Source organism: Erpetoichthys calabaricus, chromosome 3 (assembly GCF_900747795.2).
Source record: "Erpetoichthys calabaricus chromosome 3, fErpCal1.3, whole genome shotgun sequence".
Classification (NCBI taxonomy): domain Eukaryota; kingdom Metazoa; phylum Chordata; class Cladistia; order Polypteriformes; family Polypteridae; genus Erpetoichthys; species Erpetoichthys calabaricus.
This window is the reverse complement of record NC_041396.2, coordinates 234589322-234610995: the sequence shown is the minus strand read 5'-3', so window position 1 is coordinate 234610995 and position 21674 is coordinate 234589322. Positions and strand designations below refer to the sequence as shown.

At 35.8% G+C, this 21674-nt stretch overlaps 1 protein-coding gene across 1 annotated transcript in view; it reads left to right on the top strand.

The window, feature by feature from the left end:
* The window catches only part of map3k5 (mitogen-activated protein kinase kinase kinase 5), a 179915-nt gene that overhangs the window by 96038 nt on the left and 62203 nt on the right, over positions 1-21674 (top strand). Inside the window, exons 5-8 of the mRNA XM_028797905.2 lie at positions 5684-5852; positions 7998-8104; positions 11501-11671; positions 17254-17366. Coding sequence (XP_028653738.1) covers positions 5684-5852; positions 7998-8104; positions 11501-11671; positions 17254-17366 — 560 coding nt within the window. The remainder of the gene's footprint in view (positions 1-5683; positions 5853-7997; positions 8105-11500; positions 11672-17253; positions 17367-21674) is intronic.

Here is a 21674-nt window from a genome sequence, read left to right as displayed (position 1 = left end):
GAAGCTAAAGTAGGACGATTGCCATTGTCGTGGCTCCTATCCTAGCTTGAGACTATACCTGCCTTTATTCTCTATACAGTAATAAAGTACCTGTATTTTCCATGGAAGCCCGGACTCACCTTACTGTCTGTCGTGTAACTGTGTTACCCGAATTTGAAAACCTGTATAAAAAAACAGTGCTTCTTAAACTGCAAAAAATTAATTGAAAATGACAAGTTTTTTTTCAGCATAAACTGATGCTGTTTCTCATTCTTTTTGTTCATTGCGAAGAAAATTTTAAGAAGTGCTACGAAACTTAAAAAGCACACTACCCACACATGCCACAACTAACTACGCAGATGCTCCTAACAAGAAAGAGACAGCCTGTTGCAGGGTTCCTGAAACTTAGTGAAAGTGCAGGCACGGCATTAAGTATTTTTTGCATAACATTATTATCTTCAGTGGCCATTTTTTGTCGAAAAAACATTCATTATACTGAAATTTACATTTTGTTAAAAGAAAATCAATTATACATTGTACAAACATTTGTCCAAACCAAAAAAGTACCAAATAGTATTTGTTATTCTGAAAATTTTGTTACATCAGTTTTCACTATAACGGGATTTAATCTTTTTTATTTTTGTGTTTTAAAGGTCAAAGAATTTAATGGAATTTAAATTTAGGATGTTTATGAACTTCCAACTGCACCAATTTCTTTTTTACTATGGGTGCCACAGTTGTTTGCGGTTTGTGATGCAGGGCTGCCAGGTAGTTGCTAGGCAGGTCCACATGGTATGTACGACACATGATGTCATTACCGTGATGGTATAACGGTCAGTGCTGCACACTTAGTGTCTGTCTGAGTTGGTAGATAAATCAAAGGAAAACAAATCCTGCATTATTATTAAAGATATCTCTCGTTATCAATTATTTTCTGTTCTTCAATTTTGTATTACTTCTTGCATTGTGACTTTGGCAACATGAAATGTTTTGGTTATTGACATTTCTTGATTTATGATTTTGGATTGCTGCATCCGTCACACAACAAACCACCTCAGGATCCCAAATTAGGACCTGTGCATAGCCGTTCAACGGGTGATTTCTCAACACCACTCTGGTTTGAATGGAATGGAGCAATGTGAGGTTTTTTAGGGTGGCTGGAGTGCCAGTCCTGCTACCAAACCCCAGGTGTTCCCTGTAAGTTGGAGGACCTACTTGCAGGGCTTGATGCATGTTACCATCATACCCAGGACAGAGCAATTACAGGTTAAGGGCCTTGCTCAGGGGCCCAATGGGGTAGAATCACTTCTGGCATTTTCAGGATTCGAACCAGCAACCTTCTGATTGCTGGTGCAGACCCCTGGGCTCAGAGCCACTACTCCGCCTTCAGTGAGACTGGGGAGAAAAAAAACCAGAAAGCACACTTAATAATGTGATACTCTTAAAATTGCAATTTGAAGACAGAAACCCACTTGCTTATTTCACCAGGGGGAGTTCCCTTTTTGTTCTTGTGGGTAAAATAGTTCCAAATTGACAACCAATCTCTTTGTGTGAGAGTGCAAAACAGCAAGAGGCAGAGTCCTAAGCGAGATATTGCCGTTGACTACCACAGTACACACGCATTGTCAAGTCTCATTCTGGGCAGTTTATATCACTGTAAAATTATTTTAAACATCAAATTACTAAACAGACTGGTGCAAATAAAGATGTCTGCAGTGTGTTATCTGTTTTCTTGTGTAGCTACTTCTGTTTGAACAAGACTTGGTTTTATATAGGAATCTTTTTAGAGATAAAATTTACATTTGTAATAAAAGGACAACAACCACAGTTTTTTTTTTTTCTGATTTTACAATAAAAAGGGCAGAAAACTATAGTTTAGAAGTAAATGGATTCCCTTTCGCAGGTAAGGATGAGCAGTATTCTTCCACTGAGTTTTTTGATGAGTTTCCTCCTTAATGCACACACCATTAGAAAGACAATACACAAACTACAGGCAACAGTGTTGACTTAGGACTATGATACTGTCGGAATTACAGACTTATGGCTAAATGAAGTGAAAAAGAGGATTATAATATTAGTGGCTATGCATTCTTCAGGAGAGACAGACTAGGAAGGAAAGGAGGAGATGTAGTACTGTATGAGAAAAATAATTTTCAAGCTCGTGAATTCAAGATAGAAGAAAGGAACATGTCAGGATCACTGTGGGTTAGGCTAGTAAGGAAGGAAGGCTGAGATTTGGTTATTATAGTTTGCTGCAGGCAGCCAGATTCTGATAGTTTGGGCAATAGCATATTAGTTAATTCAATAAAATGTATGTGCGATAAAGAGGACATAATTGTCACTGGTGATTTTAACCTTTCGAACCAGTGTTTAGGAAAAAATAAACTGAAATGATGCTGATGGCAAATGACTGTTTTCTCACTCAGTTTGTTTGAAGCCTAACATGTGGTAACATGTGTCTGTATCTTATCTTTTAGAACAATAAAGACAAAGTAATGAAAACAGACATTATTAATACTTTAATCATCAATGATTACAACATGATAAACTTTGAGATTTTCTTTGAAAACAGACAAATGTATAGCAAAACCAACAGTGATAAATTAGGAAATGCAGACTTTAATGGGATGTGGAAGTTTCTTGTAAACACAGAAGGGGAAAGTAAAACTCAGCAACTATAAGCAAAAGGTGGTGTCACTTAAAACATCTTCTGATCCAGGGTCAAAAATAAGTATATCCCTAAAGTAATAAAACAAAACTAAAAAAAATCATCCAATATTGATAAGCAAGGGCAATAATAAAAAAATAAAACTGAAAAGTTCACTGTACAAGAAAATTAAAATCTTGTAGCAATCAAATAGCTGATTTAGAGGAATACCGGATACTAGAGATCAAAAAAAGGATTCAAAAGGTCAAAATAGAAACCAAAAAGAAAATTGCTACTGAAGCCAAAACAAACACCAAGCAATTTATTGAGTACTACTTCAGTAAGAAGACAATAAAAGAGAATTTAAAAAACCTCAGGGAAACAAAAGGGGGAATTATTGAAAATAAGAAAGAAATAGCAAGTAGATAGATAGACTGCGGTGGGCTGGCGCCCTGCCCGGGGTTTGTTTCCTGCCTTGCGCCCTTTGTTGGCTGGAATTGGCTCCAGCAGACCCCCGTTACCCTGTGGTTAGGATATAGCGGGTTGGATAATAGATAGATAGATAGATAGATACTTTATTAATCCCAAGAGGAAATTCTCATATTTTTAATATAACATTAGTCAATGAAGTATCTATGTGAGTCATATATTAAGAATTAAAATATTAACAAAAAAAAAACAGAGTCCATGGCAGAATGGCAAAACAGAAATGTTTTCATTAACAAAGGTATAGCTGATTACCTAATGGATAGCAGATGCATCCGGGTGTTTCACATGATTCTGAAACAATGTTCTGTAAATGGGTTAGTCAAAAATGAAGCTTCTCCTTCTACAGAGCCAACACTTCATGCCCAGTTAAAAGAACTCATTCCAGTAGCTAGGCATGTTGATCACATTGTCCTAGTTTAAATAAAGTGTAATGTCTTGCATAAGAAACTAAATGACTTACCATCACTGAAGGGACTATGAATTCTTCACTGTATCAGAGGATCAGAGGTCATTCATTTTTTTTTTGTTGAAGAGTGAAGTTTATCTTTGCAATACAGTAAGACACTGATACAAAATACACAACCAAGTCTACATTAGCATTACTGGGAAAAACATCATCTTGGATTTTGAACCATCAAAAGTTAATATTCCTGTCTAAACCCAAATGAGAATTGAATATGGGATATGAAATGAGGAATTCCAGACTGAAAATCCATAAGCATTTTTTTCAAGGAGGAGATGGCCTCAGAGGTTTAACAGGCTGATCAACAACTGCATCTTTATGTAGTCATTGTTGGTAAAGGTGGCATATTTTATTATGTTACTTGTGCATTATTATTGAAATTTTGCACAAAAACACACATTCACATTTTTGACTTGTCTCATGTGTTCAATACAAGTTGTGTTTGTTGATTTCCTTAATCTTTTTTTTTTTTTTTGCATTCACTTTGAAGAGTTTTATTTTTAAACTAAATTTGTTATTGCAGGAGGTGGAAATCATCCACCCAGATTCACACAGTGTAGTCCTGTGATTTATGTGTTTTACTTGGAGATATGCCAGGCCTTCGCCCAACCTGGACCAGCTTGCGCACTATAGAGATAAAGAGCAATATGGTCAAAATGACTAATAATTATTTAAGAGAAATTAATTGAGTATTTACAATTTTTATACCAATACAACATTAAACAATGATAATACAGTGTCTCACACAGTCTGGATTAATGAATGTGAAGAAGATGAAACTGAAATGTTTATCAAAGTAAATAGTTCTCACTAAATTAAAATGGTCTTAACCTACAGTTTTCTGAATGAGATACTTAATGTAAGCTTTCATAATGACTTTACTTGCCATCTTTGACAAAAGTGCTGCCCAGGGTGTCAAAAGCAAATGAAGCAAAATGTGGCAGACACAGCTCACAAATCAAAATTCACAACAGACTCTTATGCCATTGTAATGGTAAATGTGTAGGGCAAAAATAAAAAGTAAGGGAAATCTTATTCGAAGGATATGTTTGGAATTAATGCTAGTGAAAGACAATTATACAATTACATTATTATTATTACATTATTACAAAGAATTATTATTATTATTTTAATACACACAATTCAGTTATTCTTAGTGGTTTTGTAAAGTGATCAAATTATAGCTAGTTTAACTGCAATTTGTTTGATACATTCATTCTCGGGGTCTTTAGTTGTAGACCTATCAGAATTAGCTGTGTTTAGCCTGGAATGAAAGGTCAAAATTTTTTTTCGTCAGTTTTTCACAACAATAAAATATCATCTTTATTGAGATCACTCACTAAGTGTGAATACCTCATAATGATTTATCATACATAGCAGGCCAGATTTAACTCAGAATTATTGAGGAGAGGGTACCAATATATGAAAAGAATTTTAAAAAGTGAAAAAAATGAAAAGATAATTTTAATACAATGGTTCCATAAGGTGAACATAAGAAATACATTTTTGATAATGTTGAAAAAAATCAAAAAAACAAAAAGTAGTCCATAAATTATATAATAAACTGCCAATTGTGTCAGAAGAGAAGGAAAAAGCTTAACAAGGTGACCTAATATGAAGAAAGCATCCACATGGAAAAAAACAAAATTAAGAGTTCATCAAGACCAAAATGAGCATGAGATGCATCCTGCCAATGCATTTCAGAGCATATTAGATGGCTGATTCTGGGGAATATTCATATATCTTTTCTTTAAAATATATAATTTCACTTTTTTTTTTTTGGGTGGAGAGAAATGATTACCCTTTTTTAAAAGAAGTAATTTCACCTTTTAAAAAACACATTTGCCAGTATAGTAAGAAATATACATTAGACACCATAAATCATTATGGGGTTGAAAAATGTTATTAAAAACTTTTGAAATTAAATTCTGTAAATAGTGAAAAGTGAAAATCCAGTGTTTCTATTTTAGTGGTTTATGCTTTCTTTTATTAATAAGCCATCATTAGCTGATTATTATTGTGTGTGTGTATGTACAGTATATATATATTTGTGTATATATATATTTTAATGCTTATTAATTTTATAATATATGCTTACATTGCAGCCAGTATTTCAGAGAAACAATTCTGAATGACATCAGAAAAGCCAGAGATTTATACACTGGCAAGGAGCTGGCAGCTGAACTACAAAGAATACAACAACGTTTGGATAACGTTGAGTGTCTTTCAGCAGATATCATTATTAACTTGCTCATATCATATCGTGATATTCAGGTACAGCCAAATGCATTTTTTGTAAATGGGATATTTAAGTGAAGTAGAATGCAGTAATATGTGTGATGGAATTAGGCTTACAATTAATATTCATTTGTTTAATCTCTTATTTGTGCTGAAATTCTTTGTTTGAGCAATGATTAATAAATAAAAAATTCAACCATTCTTTTAACTTTTCTTCCACTTTTCAGCTGTAGAAATATATAAACTGTTGTGCTTCATATATTTGATTTAAAATTATCTTTTGATAAGAGTTATAGGGAAATAAATGTTGTAATAACAGGGAACATTTAATGTGTATACTTAAATTTAGAAAATTTTACAGTTAAACTGCAGTGTAAATGCAAGTAGCATTCAACATTTCAGTTCTGTATTATATCAGCTGATCACAATGCACAGCAAAGATTTTTTAATAAACAGTTACTCAAGAAAAATAAGCACACAAGATAAATGCATCCTTTATAATAAAAGTTTCTTACACGAGACACTTCAGGGCCATGGTCAACAGTAGCGAAATGTACTAGATTTTTAGTTTTGTTTTCTGAGTGTTGTCATTTATAAGAAGGTAAATGGAAATACACCAGAGCAGCTAAACAAAGAGAGTAACCAAATTTATAGACCAAGCAGCACCAAGGTGAATACCAGAATAGTAAAATGTTACTCTTATTTCTTCCCTATTTTGCACTGAGCACTTGATTATGTTTGTCACCACACCTTTCTGTGCTGCACCCACACAGCAGAGTCTTCTCTCTCCACAAATAGCTATTTATTTAAGGAACAGATGCCGAAAGAAGGTGAACCTTCAATATGAACTGGACAAATCTTGTGGAAGCACTACAATAGAAATTGTTACTCACCATTATTATCATTATTTTGTTCCTTTAGAAGTTCTTCATCCAGCTAATAAAATCTTGCATGTAATCCCAACACTAACTTTGAATACATATTCTGGATTCCAAACGGTCTCACAGATCAAGTCTTGTTTATCTGCGTGTGAGTTCCCTTGAGTTGCATAGGGTAAATAATATATCAATATTTGGAACACATGCATTTCGTGTGTGTTCCATGTCTACAACGATCTATGTAAATGTAGGATGACAGGAAATGCGAGAAACACAAGAAATGTTGAACAAATATCTAAAATAGAAACTTTTTTCATGTTATAGTACTAATGACAAAATTTTGAAATGGAGTATATAATGTGTGAAAAGTCCAAATATAAAATAAACACTTTCACAAAAGGTATTTATATAACAAAACAAGTGCTCTTTTACTCAAGAATATAACTGAAGAAAAAGAAATCAGGTTAGGTTACAACACTGTCATGACTGCTTCGGTGGTACAGTGGTAAGAATGGCTGACTCATAATCACAAGGTCATGGAATCGAATTTGGGTGAGTTTTTTCGTAGGCTTCAGGGAGTCTAGTGTTCAAGGATTTAAAATACATGAAACAAAATGTCTAAAATGAAGACGCAAGGAAAATCTTCTCTTTGCTTGATAGGAATTGTAGATGACAAGTTTATTTTAGATTAAATCAAAATAGTAAAACCATATAAAAGAACAAACATATTTCTAAAATGGTCAACAGAAGTTTTTTTTTTTTTTTTTTTTTTTTTTTTTTTGAGAGTGGGGGTCAAAATGTTTCAGTAAACCTTGAACAGTGTTTGAAGATTCTTTAAAGAGGCTTCTCAAAAGTCTGAAACTGGGAATTTTGTGTTAGATTAAAAAATGACATCCTGGAGTTTGTAAATGTGAAAACACTGATGTGGTGAGAGGATGCTTATTTAGTAAAAGCTGGCACCACTCAAACATACAGCCACAAAACCTGGAAAGATGAGCCCTTCGTTTGTGTTAGTGATTTTCACCCACTTTTACTAATATTTGTATACATTTTAGCATTTTTCAGATTTTGCAAACATTTTTTCTGGACATCATCTGTTTTAGTTTATAGGTTTTTTTCTAGCTCAATGAGGTGATTTAATGATAGGCTAATATGTAAATTTCAAATACTGTATATGTAATATACTTTATAATAGGCAACCATTATCTTCCTGCAAGAGATTAATATTAGTGCTCTCTGCATTTTATTGTATTTAATGATGATTCTTTATTATATTTCTTATTTTCTATGTGTTTTTCTAAAGGATTATGAGGCAATAGTGAAACTTTATGAAACTCTTGAGAAACTACCTACCTGTGATCTTGTGTTTCATCCTCATGTGAAATTTCATTATGCATTTGCTTTAAATAGGTAAGTAAATTTGAAGAATTTGTAGAATTAAAGTTTTTTTCATAAAGATAAATATAAGAAATATCAGATATTTTATTCACAAAATAGCCATCCATCCGTCCATTTTCTAACCCACTGAATCCGAACACAGGGTCGCGGGGGTCTGCTGGAGCCAATCCCAGCCAACACAGGGCACGAACCAATCCTGGGCAGGGTACCAACCCACCGCAGGACACACACACACCAAGCACACACTAGGGCCAAATTAGAATCACCAATCCACCTAACCTGCATGTCTTTGGACTGTGGGAGGAAACCGGAGCACCCGGGGGAAGCCCACGCAGACACACGGAGAACATGCAAACTCCATGCAGGGAGGACCTGGGAAGTGAACCCAGGTCTCCTTACTGCAAGGCAGCAGAGCTACCACTGCGCCACCATGCCGCCCATTCACAAAACATGTAATGTTATACAGTGATCCCTCGCTATATCGCGCTTCGCCTTTCGCGGCTTCACTCCATCGCGGATTTTATATGTAAGCATATTTAAATATATATCGCGGATTTTTCGCTGCTTCGCGGGTTTCTGCGGACAATAGGTCTTTTAATTTCTGGTACATGCTTCCTCAGTTGGTTTGCCCAGTTGATTTCATACAAGGGACGCTATTGGCAGATGGCTGAAAAGCTATCCAGCTAACTTTCTCTCTCTCTCTCTCTCTCTCTCTCTCTCTCTCTCTTGCGCTGACGTAGGGGGGTGTGAGCAGGGGGGCTGTGTGCAGCTGCTTCCTGAAGGACAGGCTGCACGGAGCTTCGCATACTTAAAAGCTCAAAGGGCACGTATTGATTTTTTTTATCTGTCTCTCGCTATCTCTCTCTCTCTCTCTCTCTCTCTCTTCCTGCTCCTGACAGAGGGGGTGTGAGCTGCCGCCTTCAACAGCTTTGTACCGGCGGTGCTTCGCATACTTAAAAGCCGTATTGATTTTTTTTTTGACTGCTTGCTTTGCACTCCTTTGAAAAGGAAGATATGTTTGCATTCTTTTAATTGTGAGACAGAACTGTCATCTCTGTCTTGTCATGGAGCACAGTTTAAACTTTTGAAAAAGAGACAAATGTTTGTTTGCAGTGTTTGAATAACGTTCCTGTCTCTCTACAACCTCCTGTGTTTCTGCGCAAATCTGTGACCCAAGCATGACATTCTAAAAATAACCATATAAACGTATGGTTTCTACTTCGCGGATTTTCCTACTTCGCGGGTGGCTCTGGAACGCAACCCCCGCGATGGAGGAGGGATTACTGTATTTCTGTATTACATAGATATTTAAGAAAGCTATTTACACACTGCTTTCATTTAAACATTTTAGATTTTATATTTGATAAATGTACATGCTGTATTCTACATACTTCAAGTTCCTTTTATTTCTGGAATGTAAAATTCTCTTTTAAATAACATGACTAAAACATTTCCTTCTAGAAATGAGTAAAAACATTAGATTTCTTCACAGAACAGAATATCTCAATATCAGAAATTTCCTCTTTATAAATCATAGGGAAATTCAAAACAAAAACTTACATTTAATGATTTAATTTCAATTTACTCTTATTTTCTTATTATGTGCAATTTTCACCTGCTGGAATATGCAGTTCACTTAAAATCTATATGTTGTGTTGAGCTCTAAAAATTGTTTTTGAAAATGTCAACATGTAAACTTGTATTTGTACTTGTTTTGCTTGATCAGTAGCTGAGGACAGGTTACTTTGCACAATACTGTAATGGTGAAATTCAGGTGCAGGAATGACACCCTGCTGGAAGAAATTTTGTTGAGCCATCTGGGTTGTCCTGTTTAATAAACAATGTATATATCATCAAAACAGCAATATTTTATCTCATCTTCATTTTTCTGTTTTTTTTTTTCTGAACCTTGTCAAATTTTATTAAAAATACATTTTTAATGTAATTCACAAATTGCTGTGGCTTGTTGCATTATCTTTATATTAATGAATTCAATCTGGAGTATTGCATTTCAAGAAGTCGAAGTCCCTCTCTGTTATTCATAAACCTGTATCTGATATGACACACAGAGTAACATACAACACAGTAAAATGCACACTCCATATGCAGTATGAAAATCTTCAAAAACCCTTGACTGCATTTGTTAATTAGTCCACTGTCACAGCAGTGGGTAAAGTCATCAAGTACCATTAAAACTAACTCATTCCTAACTTGTACCACTTTTGAAGAGACAAGTATCAAACAACTTGGATCAGAATACCTGTCCATTGCAAAATGTATGAACAAACACACACACGCACACACACACTTGGTAATATCAATGGCAGTTTTAAAATGACCAGTTAACTTCAAAGTTACAGCTGTAAAATGTGGCAGTTTGCCCAGATACCTGAAGATAACTAATTTGAACATATGGAATGTGTGCAAATTCTATGTAGGTGTTAACCAGCCAGGAAATCAGATACCCGACACTGTGAAGTCCCAACTACTGCACCTTCTTGTGTTATCAAACAATATATAAAAAAAATAATTTAATGTAATCATTTGCCATTAGGTTAAAAAAAGTACAGTTGTTGATAATAAGCTTTTCTTAAACACAGGAATTTTTAAACCAATTTTTTTTTACAGCATATGTACCAAGAGAAAGCAATAATCCCCTCCAGAATAAATGCAGTTTATAATCTGGTGCAGAAAAATACATTTCTTCAGTTTTTAGAAGAAACTTTGTTTTTTACCCAATATGGAGAGAATATTTTGTTTATTTACGAAGGATAAAAGCTAGTTGTGCTCATATTTTCATTTGATCTGTAGAAGTGCTATACTACAGTACAAAAAATGAAACTGACCTGATGCTAAGCAAGCTCAATGTGGACATGTACATCAAAGCATCATGTGCTATGCCCTCCATCAGTACTACTTTCTTGTTTTGTGAATGAGCATTATTTTTTTTATAGATGAGTGTTCTGTGCCCTTTTTTAGTGCAGGATTAACATGAGCATGAATAGCTTGCCTAGATTAACTCAAACTCCACCTTTATAATAATTGAAAAGCATATAGCAGAGTCTGAAAGCAGTGAGAGACTAAAAGTTAAAATTGTATACATGGCTTTTAAAAAGCTTTCAGAATTTCTTAATTAAGACCCATTAAGGCACACCTAAACAAACAATATGTACAAAACTGGTTGAAATCAAAGCACAAATTAATACTAACTAGGCTTCTTGAAAATAGTGTATAGTATTTGCATCACATTCATTTTATTTTTGTTTTTTATTTTTTTATGTGTTGATGTAGCCTTCATTTCTCAGTCTTTCCTGAAAATAGCTGCTAAGCAAGATGTTTAATTTTTGTTCTCCAGAAGCAAAATGAAGGAAATGTAATTAAAATATATGAAATACTTGTGTGTTTCAGGCGAAAACACACTGGAGACCGACAGAAAGCTTTAGCAACAATGTTGCCCTTGGTACAATCAGAGCAGCAAGTTGCATCAGACATGTATTGTTTGGTTGGCCGGATCTATAAGGACATATTTTTAGATTCCAGTTTCACTGATGTTGAAAGTAGAGACAACGGTGCTTATTGGTAAGATTTCAAATTAAAAATGTACTTATATGAATACTAACTGAATGCTTTATTTATAAACAGGTTTTATGGTACTGATGATAATATTGATTAAATTATTACTGGTTTCCTGTAGTCTTCAGACAAGACCAATTTTTAATTGCCTTGAGCATGGGAAAGGCGCTATATAAATAAAATGTATTATTATTTATTATTATTTTATTATTATTATTATTAATTTAAAATACTCTACTGTATTGAACATTTATTCAGTACCTGTTTTGCACTTTTTTAATCAGTTTTTCAAATTGAGCATCAACTTTTACCTTGAAAAGTATTTGCACAGAATAAATAATGAGTAATAATGAAAAACATTTTATTTATGTTTACTGTGAGAAGTTAAGCAAAATTACACCTTTTATTGGCTAACTAGAAAGATTACAATATGCAAGCTATCGAGGCAACTCAGGCCCCTTCTTCACGCAAGATGTAATACAGAAACTGGAGTTCTCTGTGTTTATATAGACACTGGTACAAATACAGCATTGGAAAACCTTTAAGTGAGACAAATTAATAGACCTCTCCAGGCTAAGATTTATTTAGCAAGAGAGGAGGACAATGTATAGTGAAGATCTTTGGATAAGATAACTGTCCAATAAAGTCTTTTGAAGTTTCTGAGTTTTTCAAAATAATGTGGATCTGTAGTCACACTATTTCAGCCAGTCTTTTGCTGTTGTAATGTTTTGTCTGCTTTTTTAAATTCATCAATATTAAAATCACCATAAGAGTTGAGAAGTCTCTTTATATCCATAACAGAGTGAGAGGAAGACACAACTAAAATACAATACAATTTATTTTTGTACAGTGCTCTTCACCAGGTGCAGGCACAGAGCACTGTGAAAAATTCTCTGTTAAAAGTACAGATTATACAAAAGATAAATATAGGACTGGTACACTTATAAATGCAGATTTCTTAAAACACACAGAGAACAAGGTAGAAACTGATTAAATATAAATTGAAAATCAACAATATCTGTTGTGGCCTGCAGAGGGCGCTCCTGCCTCCCAAACCTGAGACATACACAGGACACAAGTTTAACACACAAGCTTTTATTTTTTTCTTATTTTCCCATGGGAAACTCCTTCCCTTTTTTTTCCTTCCTGTACAGCACAGTTCAAGTACAGCAAACGCAGTTATCTTCTTCTAATTCTTCCCTTCTCTTTCTCTGTCTTTGACTGCCTCCACAACTCCTGGCAAGCTTCGTCCTCTTCCATCCGACTCTGGCTGTCAGAGTAGTGGAGGCTGGCCCCTTTTACAGGGCACCTGGAAGTGTTCCAGGTGCTCAACGACCTTTTCCGGCAGTACTTCTCGGTGTGGTAGAAGTGCTGCCAAACAGGGCTCAATTGTTCCTGCAGTGCCCCCTGGCAGCACCCATGGAACCCAGCAGGGCTGCTCCAACCTCCAATTCCCAAGGAATTAACTGCCACCTACCACTCCAGGGGAGGTAATACCCTGAACAGGCTCTCTGGTCCTTCCACTGTTGAGGTGTCCCGGCTGGGTAAGAGCCCAGGCCGTCTCCCAGACTGTCCATTAATTAATTGATGAACTATGGCCAGTTGAAAATGGAAGAGATTAAAATTGTTAAAGAGAAAGTCAAAAATAAAGTCATAGTTGTGGAGACCTCAGCCAACTGGCCACCTAACTGTTCCTGGGTTTTCTATAGTGGAATCTGTGCAGGCTGTCCTGTCTGATGAAACAGTCTTTCCATCTAATGATTTCAATGCTCTTTTATCCGAGATTGCTTTTCCATATGCAGGAGAGCAGCCTTACAGTAGAGCAGTGTCATATCCAGATACTGAGAAGAGAAACAGAGTAGAGGAGGATTATGGATGGTTTAAAAATATTGTAAAATTTACATTTCTGTACAAATGACTAACAAACAGAAATGCAGTATGTACAAAATAATCAGCAGCTCTAGTCAGGGTATGTTAGACTAAAGTTGTAAGTCTTCAGCCTGGATTTAAAAGCTGAAACTGAAGTGGCACCTATCATTCCACAGCTTCAGGGCCCTGTATCTGAAAGGTCTCCTTCTGACTGACTGTTATTTTCTTAATCCTTGGAATCTTAAGTAGTCCAGAATCTTGAGATCTCAGTGTGTGCTCTGTTTTGTAGGTAATGATCACAGAGTTGCTTTTATGTTGGCTTCTGCAGGTTTTGACCATTTGAGTAGCATGTCTCTATCTGGACCAAGGGTCACTACACTGTTATTTCCATGGGACACCAGTTAAAAAACACTTGTGTAGAGTATAATCATCAAATTGTTGATGGTGATGAACAATTAAGATTGTATTTATGGAGTTTTAACACATGTTTTAATCTATGCCCGTTTTAGAGATGCTTATTCTTTAATTTAAATCAGTGTTCAGCAGTGCACTCAATGTCAACATTTGTTTTGATTGTTTAATTTTTACTTTGACGCGTCAGTGTTTCATATGCTATGCCAATTTGATAATTAATACATTGGTCTCATTTTCTTATTGCCTTCTTTTCAACTTGCCTTTTAGGAAGGCTTACAAATTTAGGTCAAGTAGTATTTTGTTAAAAGTTCAGGTTTAAGCTCAACCCTCTATAATTCTTAGCAATAAATTGAAAGAAAACAAATGTGATGAAAAAAGTGGGTCGTCCCGACTTCCACCTTAAGTACACTGACTAGGATGGCAACTCCTCCGTATTTAAAACATTCTGATAGGAAGAGGCAGGTCAAACCCTGGAGCTGACAGCAGATGGATTATTTATATATATATATATATATATATATATATATATATATATATATATGGTTGAAATAGTTTACTGTCAAATAAATGCAAAGAGTACGCGACACGTGTTTTGCCCTCATTATGGGCTCATCAGGCGTACACACTCCACTGCACTCCCTCTCGGGAATCGAACCGAGGACGTCAGCGCCAGAGGCGATGCCCCTAACGTTGCGCCACGGCGTGTGGTTCGTTGCGCCACAGCGCAACGTTAGGGGCATCGCCGCTGACGTCCGAGGTTCGATTCCCGAGAGGGAGTGCAGTGGAGTGTGTACGCCTGATGAGACCATAATGAGGGCGAAACACGTGTCGCGTACTCTTTGCATTTATTTGACAGTAAACTATTTCAACCATTCTATGATCTGCTCCTCACAAACTGAGGGCACCGTGGCGGATGTTAGCAGAATGCTGGCCAACCACAAGCGTTACCTGGAAGGTAACCACCCATACAATCAGATTGTGACACAGACTACGAATGCCGTGAATATATATATATATATATATATATATATATATATATATATATATATATATATATATATATATAAATGAACAACAGTATGGATAAAATTCAATTTTATTCATCTTGACTGAAAATTTCTCTTTTTTAGAAACAGCGATAAACAAAAACTCCATTTGGTAACATTCATTGAAGCCTCTGTGGATGAACAGTCCTTTGGAATAAGCAATTCTGAGAGTAAACTGAGTAGAGATTTCTCTCTGCCTGTTGCATTGATGATATGCATAACTGGACAGAATAGGGCATACTATTTCTTCAAGGGGAATTCCCAGATGTGCTGGGTGCCATGTGAGAAATCCCTCCATGGGAAGTACCTGAGGGAATCCTAGCTAAATGCCCAAACTACCTCAATTTTCCCCTTTCAATATAGTGAACAGAGGCTCTCCTGTATTGCTGTGTTCCTCACCCTGTCACAGAGAGCAAGCCGAATAATACAGCATAGGAACCTTACCTCAGCTGTTTGTGGTTGTAAGGATTGAGAGGCAGAGTGACTAGTATATTCAGGACTTTGTCAAAGGACTTAGCTCCCATGAATACATTACATCAGTTCTTTGGTCAAGATTGCTCTCATTGCATTTTGTGTCTCTTCTCTTAACTTCAAGGATTGTCCTAATTTTTTTGGAGAGGACCATGACCTCAGATTTGGAAGCTCTTACACGTATCACAACTACATCAAACACAGCTGTGAAATCATTCTGATGTGTGCTGGAAATCTTATTCTAATGAGGAAAAAAATAACATCATCTAAAAACACAAAGTTGCAACCCTTGCGTTCTCAAAAGGGATATTTTCTAAACCTCAGCTGTGCCCTGCAGGCCTGTGTATTAATGTAACGAGCTGTAGTACAAGGGTGTTGTACCGTGTTAGCCATTATGAATGAAGCTCGTTATCCACATTAAACATGCTCAATTTATTACCGAGTAAACACATCACTGGCTCTACAAAAAAAATAACATTGTGCAAAGTATTTATCAATCATTTCTTATTTCTCTGTTTCAGGACTAAGCCTTTGGTTTTTCTCAAATGGAGCCCTTGAGCTTTGAAATTGGTTTAGAGATATTTTCAAAATGATGGACATCAATTTATCTCAGTTGCAAGTTGTCATAGGTGATCCTGAGTTGATATGAACAATACTGCTTCTTTTAGATCATGCAGAGAAATGTGCAGATGGCATTCTAGTTTGGACATTTTCTGAAGAGTGAAATGCAGAAGGAAAATAGCATAAAGGAAATTTATTTTTCTCTCAGATAGTATTCTATTGAGAAAGTTCACTAACAGAATTATTCAGCTAAGTTTCACCTGACTGTAGCATACTTGGAGTTGTAATAATATCTAAATTAGCAGTTTGATACATATGTGCAAACTATTTGGGCTCCAAGCTTGGTATCACTTAATATGCCATCCTAGACAGTATTACAGTAGAGACAAAAATGTCATATTTAAAACACAGTCCTATGCAAAGTCATCTGTGACTTTCTAATGGGAGAAACACATATGGCAAATATTTATGGAATCCTGATAGTGTTTCCTTAAGGCATCCAAATCTATAGTCTCCTAAATGAAAAGTTATTAGAAGCAGCTCCTGCTTTATGTCTTTCCTGTCAGAAGCCAGATCATGCTATACTCGTTTTTAATTTCTCCTGACCTAAAAATACCGTTTAAGCCTGTTAATTTTTCAGGTATGCAGACATTAATTTTGCATAAGAAACACACCAGTAGATATGAAGTTACAGTTTTTGTTTTCATCTGAATCAGCAGCCAATGCTAGCAATCTGCCTATCAATAAAGAAATGATATAAAATTATTTAACTCCCTCTGAATCAAAAGGTAAAAGTTGCTGCTCAAAACATAAGAAAATATTGTTTGCAGATACCATGGTAAGTAACTCAGTCTCTCTCATACAACAGCTGCAGGAATGTTTTTTCCTTTTAATCAGCAGTTCAAACTCATGTCTTTGGTTAGCTGCTAGATTATGTAAGGCCTGGATAGGTGATGCATTTTTGTCCTGCTTAATTAATTATTCATGTCTTATTAATAAACCTTGCCTATTTTTATGATGTATCTAGATGAAAATGTATGTGAGAAAATATAATCTAGGCTGAAGAAGAGAAAATAAAATCTAGACTTTAGCCCATGCCACTACAATATCAAAATTTTGTTGAATTATTGCCAATTGTAGTCTCCTTTCTTTTCTGCTGAGCTTATAAATCCAAGTATTCATTTTATTTTGGTTATTTTAAAATTTGTATTTTCCTTGTTTTTGTAGGTACAAGAAAGCATTTGATTCAGAGCCAACATTGCATTCAGGGATCAACTTGGCAGTTCTTCTTTTGGCAGCTGGACATCAGTTTGATACCTCATTTGAACTTCGCAAAATTGGTAAATATACACTGTACATAAGCATAGTGAATGTGCAAACTCCACACAGCTAGAGATTAGACCAGGGTTTTAACCTGAACACCCGGAACCATTAGGCAACAGTTCTCATCACAAGGCTACATTATTACTCATATGTATTCAATTGGTTATATAATGTGTAGTTAATGTAGTTTTTCTTCTGCTATAAAATCTCTGTATCTGGCACTTGCTTGTAGACATGTAGCCTATGGTGTTGAGGCACTGTAGTCTATAGTGTTGAAGTTTTAATATACGTTTTATGTTTTTATGTCATTTTGTCTTTTCAGTGCACTTATTATAGATCAGGGTTTTATTGCTCTTTGCTCAAATGAAATGCCATTATCCAGTAGGACAGCGTGAGGAACAGGAAAGGTGAAATACAAAGTAATCAAAACTGCTAAACAGCTGCTAAACTTTTGGATTTTTCAGTATTTTCAGTTATGTGAGGTCTATGTTGATAAGTCTTAATGATACTAAATAAAATGGATTTTTTTTCTCTGAAATAGATTATTATATTCTCTTTAGTTTCAGTAAAAATAGGACATAATTTATGTGTGTATTAAAGTATGTACTTTAGACATTTTCTAATTTAGGAAGATGATATGGCTTGCTAACAGTGTAGTTTAAGTTGGAACAGTAGATTGTTGATTAAGCAGTTCAATTCCATCGGGTGTAACTGGGAAGAGAGCAGTTAAAGGATTAGCAATTTTTGAGATACTAATACTTTCTGATAAATAAGCAAAGATTTAAGCAGAGAACTTCCCAGAATGTGTGACTCAGGGAAGAAAGTGTTTTAAATGATTTTCAAAAAATAAGACACATGTTGTAAATTGAAAAAAATGTGTATAGTGTGCAGTTTTAAATTGGCTTAGACAATTAGAAAGCATATGACAGGGTGCCTTGAGAGGAGTTGTGGTATTGTGTGAAGAAATCAGGAGTGGCAGAGAAGTACATAAGAGTTGTACAGGATATGTATGAGGGAGGTGTGACAGGTTAGGGTTAGGTGTGCAGTAGGAGTGACAGATGCATTAAACGTGGAGGTGGGATTACATCAGAGATCAGCTCTGAGCCCTTTCTTATTTGCAATGGTGATGGACAGGTTGACAGACGAGATTAGACAGGAGTCCCCTTGGACTATGATGTTTGCTGATGACATTGTGATCTGTAGTGATAGTAGGGAGCAGGTTGAGGAAACACTGGAGAGGTGGAGATATGCTCTAGAGAGGAGAGGAATGGAGGTCAGTAGGAACAAGACAGAATACATGTGTGTAAATGAGAGGGAGGTCAATGGAATGGTGAGGATGCAAGGAGTAGAGTTGGCGAAGGTGGATGAGTTTAAATACCTGGGATCATCAGTACAGAGTAATGGGGATTGTGGAAGAGAGGTGAAAAAGAGAGTGCAGGCAGGGTGGAATGGGTGGAGAAGAGTGTCAGGAGTAATTTGTGACAGACGGGTGTCAGCAAGAGTGAAAGGGAAGGTCTACAGGACTGTAGTGAGACCAGCTATGTTATATGGGTTGGAGACAGTGGCACTGACCAGAAAGCAGGAGACAGAGGTGGAGGTAGCAGAGTTAAAGATGCTAAGATTTGCCCTTGGTGTGACGAGGATGGATATGATTAAAAATGAGTACATTAGAGGGTCAGCTCAAGTTGGACGGTTGGGAGACAAAGTCAGAGAGATTGCATTGGTTTGGACATGTGTAGAGGAGAGATGCTGAGTATAATGGGAGAAGGATGCTAAGGATAGAGCTGCCAGGGAAGAGGAAAAGAGGAAGGCCTAAGAGGAGGTTTATGGATGTGGTGAGAGAGGGCATGCAGGTGATGGGTGTAACAGAACAAGATGCAGAGGACAGAAAGATATGGAAGAAGATGATCTGCTGTGGCAGCCCCTAACGGGAGTAACCGAAAGAAGATCAAGATCACTTAAGTTTTTGGAATACTGGTATAGTTTTGAAATACTATCTACATCTGTGTAGCACCTAGACATTGAGCACAAATTCTATAGTGGATAGTAAGGGAAGATTAAGAATATTAATTGGGTTTCTATTGGTGAAGATCTGGCCTGTAAGTAATAAAAGAAAGGTTTTGATGAAAGGTCGCATTTGAGGCATAGTTGCCCAAGGAATGCAAATATATAAATAATATGCAAGTCTCTGAAAAGTCCCAAAACGTGGCTTATTCTGTATGTTAAATTTTGTGCGGGATAATGGAAACATATTATTGTCTTATAAAGGTGCAATTTGCAGTAACATCTCAGCTTTTAAGTGTCTCCATCATTGACACCATATCATTGAGTGAGTGCTGTGCCACAGAAATTAAACTTTGCAGAAATTAGTGGCAATTGATGCACATAGAAAGGTTTATTGTATTTAAAGGATTTCCTCTCCCCAGCTGGCTATATTGGTGCAACTTTTTTTCTTTCTGATTTTCCCATGAGCTTGTAAGATGTATTTTCACAATCCAGTAGTTAAGCAAAATGTTACTTAATACCATATGCCTTTTCTTATTTAGATCTTTGAATAGGTTTTCTTTACATTTATGACCCTAAAAATGCCTCCAGTTTTTTAAAGAAGGATTTGTTAATATATGTTTGTATTTGCTACAAAAAAATAGAACAAAATGCTTTTTAATGTTTTTTTTCCTGGCTAATGTTTGATTAAAATATGACCTTTTGCTGTTCTTCTTTAAAATGTTGACTAATAGAACTAATTTAGTACTGTGCATCAAAAATTAATTATGCTGACTGTTTGCATCAAGAAAGTGCTTTTAGACCCGTTTCTGTAAAGGACTTTACATTTTCTACCCTGATCCAGAAACATCTAGGTGCAGATAGGAATTCTTAAGTACCTCACATCTTTACCTTTTTTTTTCATTGGCATGAGTTTATCTGCTACTGATCCTCACTTTAGAAATCAGGTACGATGAAATGGAAGTGCAGGGATAGGTATTGAAATAGTCTGACAACAAGCATCAGTGTATTATTAAACATAGCCCATAAAGACAATCTCCCATGCATGTGTGGCTTCACCAAATTAGAAATTAAAACATGTGAAGTGGCAAAACAAGCAAGACTGATTCAGCATTTACAAAGCCACCCAATATGCAAACAAGGAAATATTTTTGCATTTACAGTTAGGTCCATAAGTATTTGCACAGTGATACAATTTTCATTATATTTGCTCTGTGCGCCAGCACAGTGGATTTGAAATGAAGATGTGATTAAAGTGCAGGCTTACAGTTTTAATTTAAGGCATTTAACAAAAATATTGTATGAGCTGTTTTTGAAAAGACAGCCATTTTTACACATGGTCCCCCCATTTTCAGGGGCTCAAAAGTATTTGGACAAACTAACATATTCATGAATATAACGATCATTTTCAATACTTAGTTTAAAATCCTTTTCAGTAAATGGCTGGCTGAAGTCTGGACCTAATGGCCATCTCCAGTTTCTGGGTTTCAACCCTACTGATCCCTTGCCAGGCCTTTACTGCAGGTGTCTTTAGGTGCTGCTTGTTCATTGGACTTCTTTGCCTTTAATTTTGTCTTCAGCAAGTGAAATGCATATCAAATTGGGTTGATGTCAGTTGATTGATTTGATCATTGAAGAATATTCCATTTCTTTGAACTGAAAAGCATTTGGTTTGTTGTTCCAGTATGTTTTGGCTCATTGTCCATCTGTACTATGAAGCGTCGTCCTATCTCTTTTGACACATTTGTCTGAATCTGAGCAGACAGTATAGTCCTCTAAACTTCAGAAATCATTCTGCAACTTTTGTCAGTAGTCATATATCTATAAATACCAATGACCCAATTCCATTGGCAGTCTTACATGCCCATCCCATAACACTGCCTCCACTATATTTTACAGATGATGTTTTATGCTACAGATCAGTTTTTTCTCTTCTCCGTATTCTTCTCTATCCATCATTCTGGTATATCTTGATCTTAATTTCATTTCTTCACAGAAAACTGCTCGAAACCTGGACTGTGTTTTTTAAAATATTTTCTGGCAAGATCTAATCCATTACCAGTGTTTTGCACCTTGTGGTAAATCCTCTGTATTTACTTTAGTTTTCATTTGTTTGTAGACTTTGGCAATGATAGTCCTATCTCCCTAACAGTATTCTTGGTTTGGTTAAATGTTGTGAATTGGTTTTTCTTCACCAAGGAAAGCAGTCTGTGATCATCTAACAAGTCTTCTGGTGTTGCTGAGCTCACAAGAGTGTTCCTTCTCTTTATGAATGTACCAGATGGTTGATTTGACCACTCCTGGGGCCTCATGCATAACGC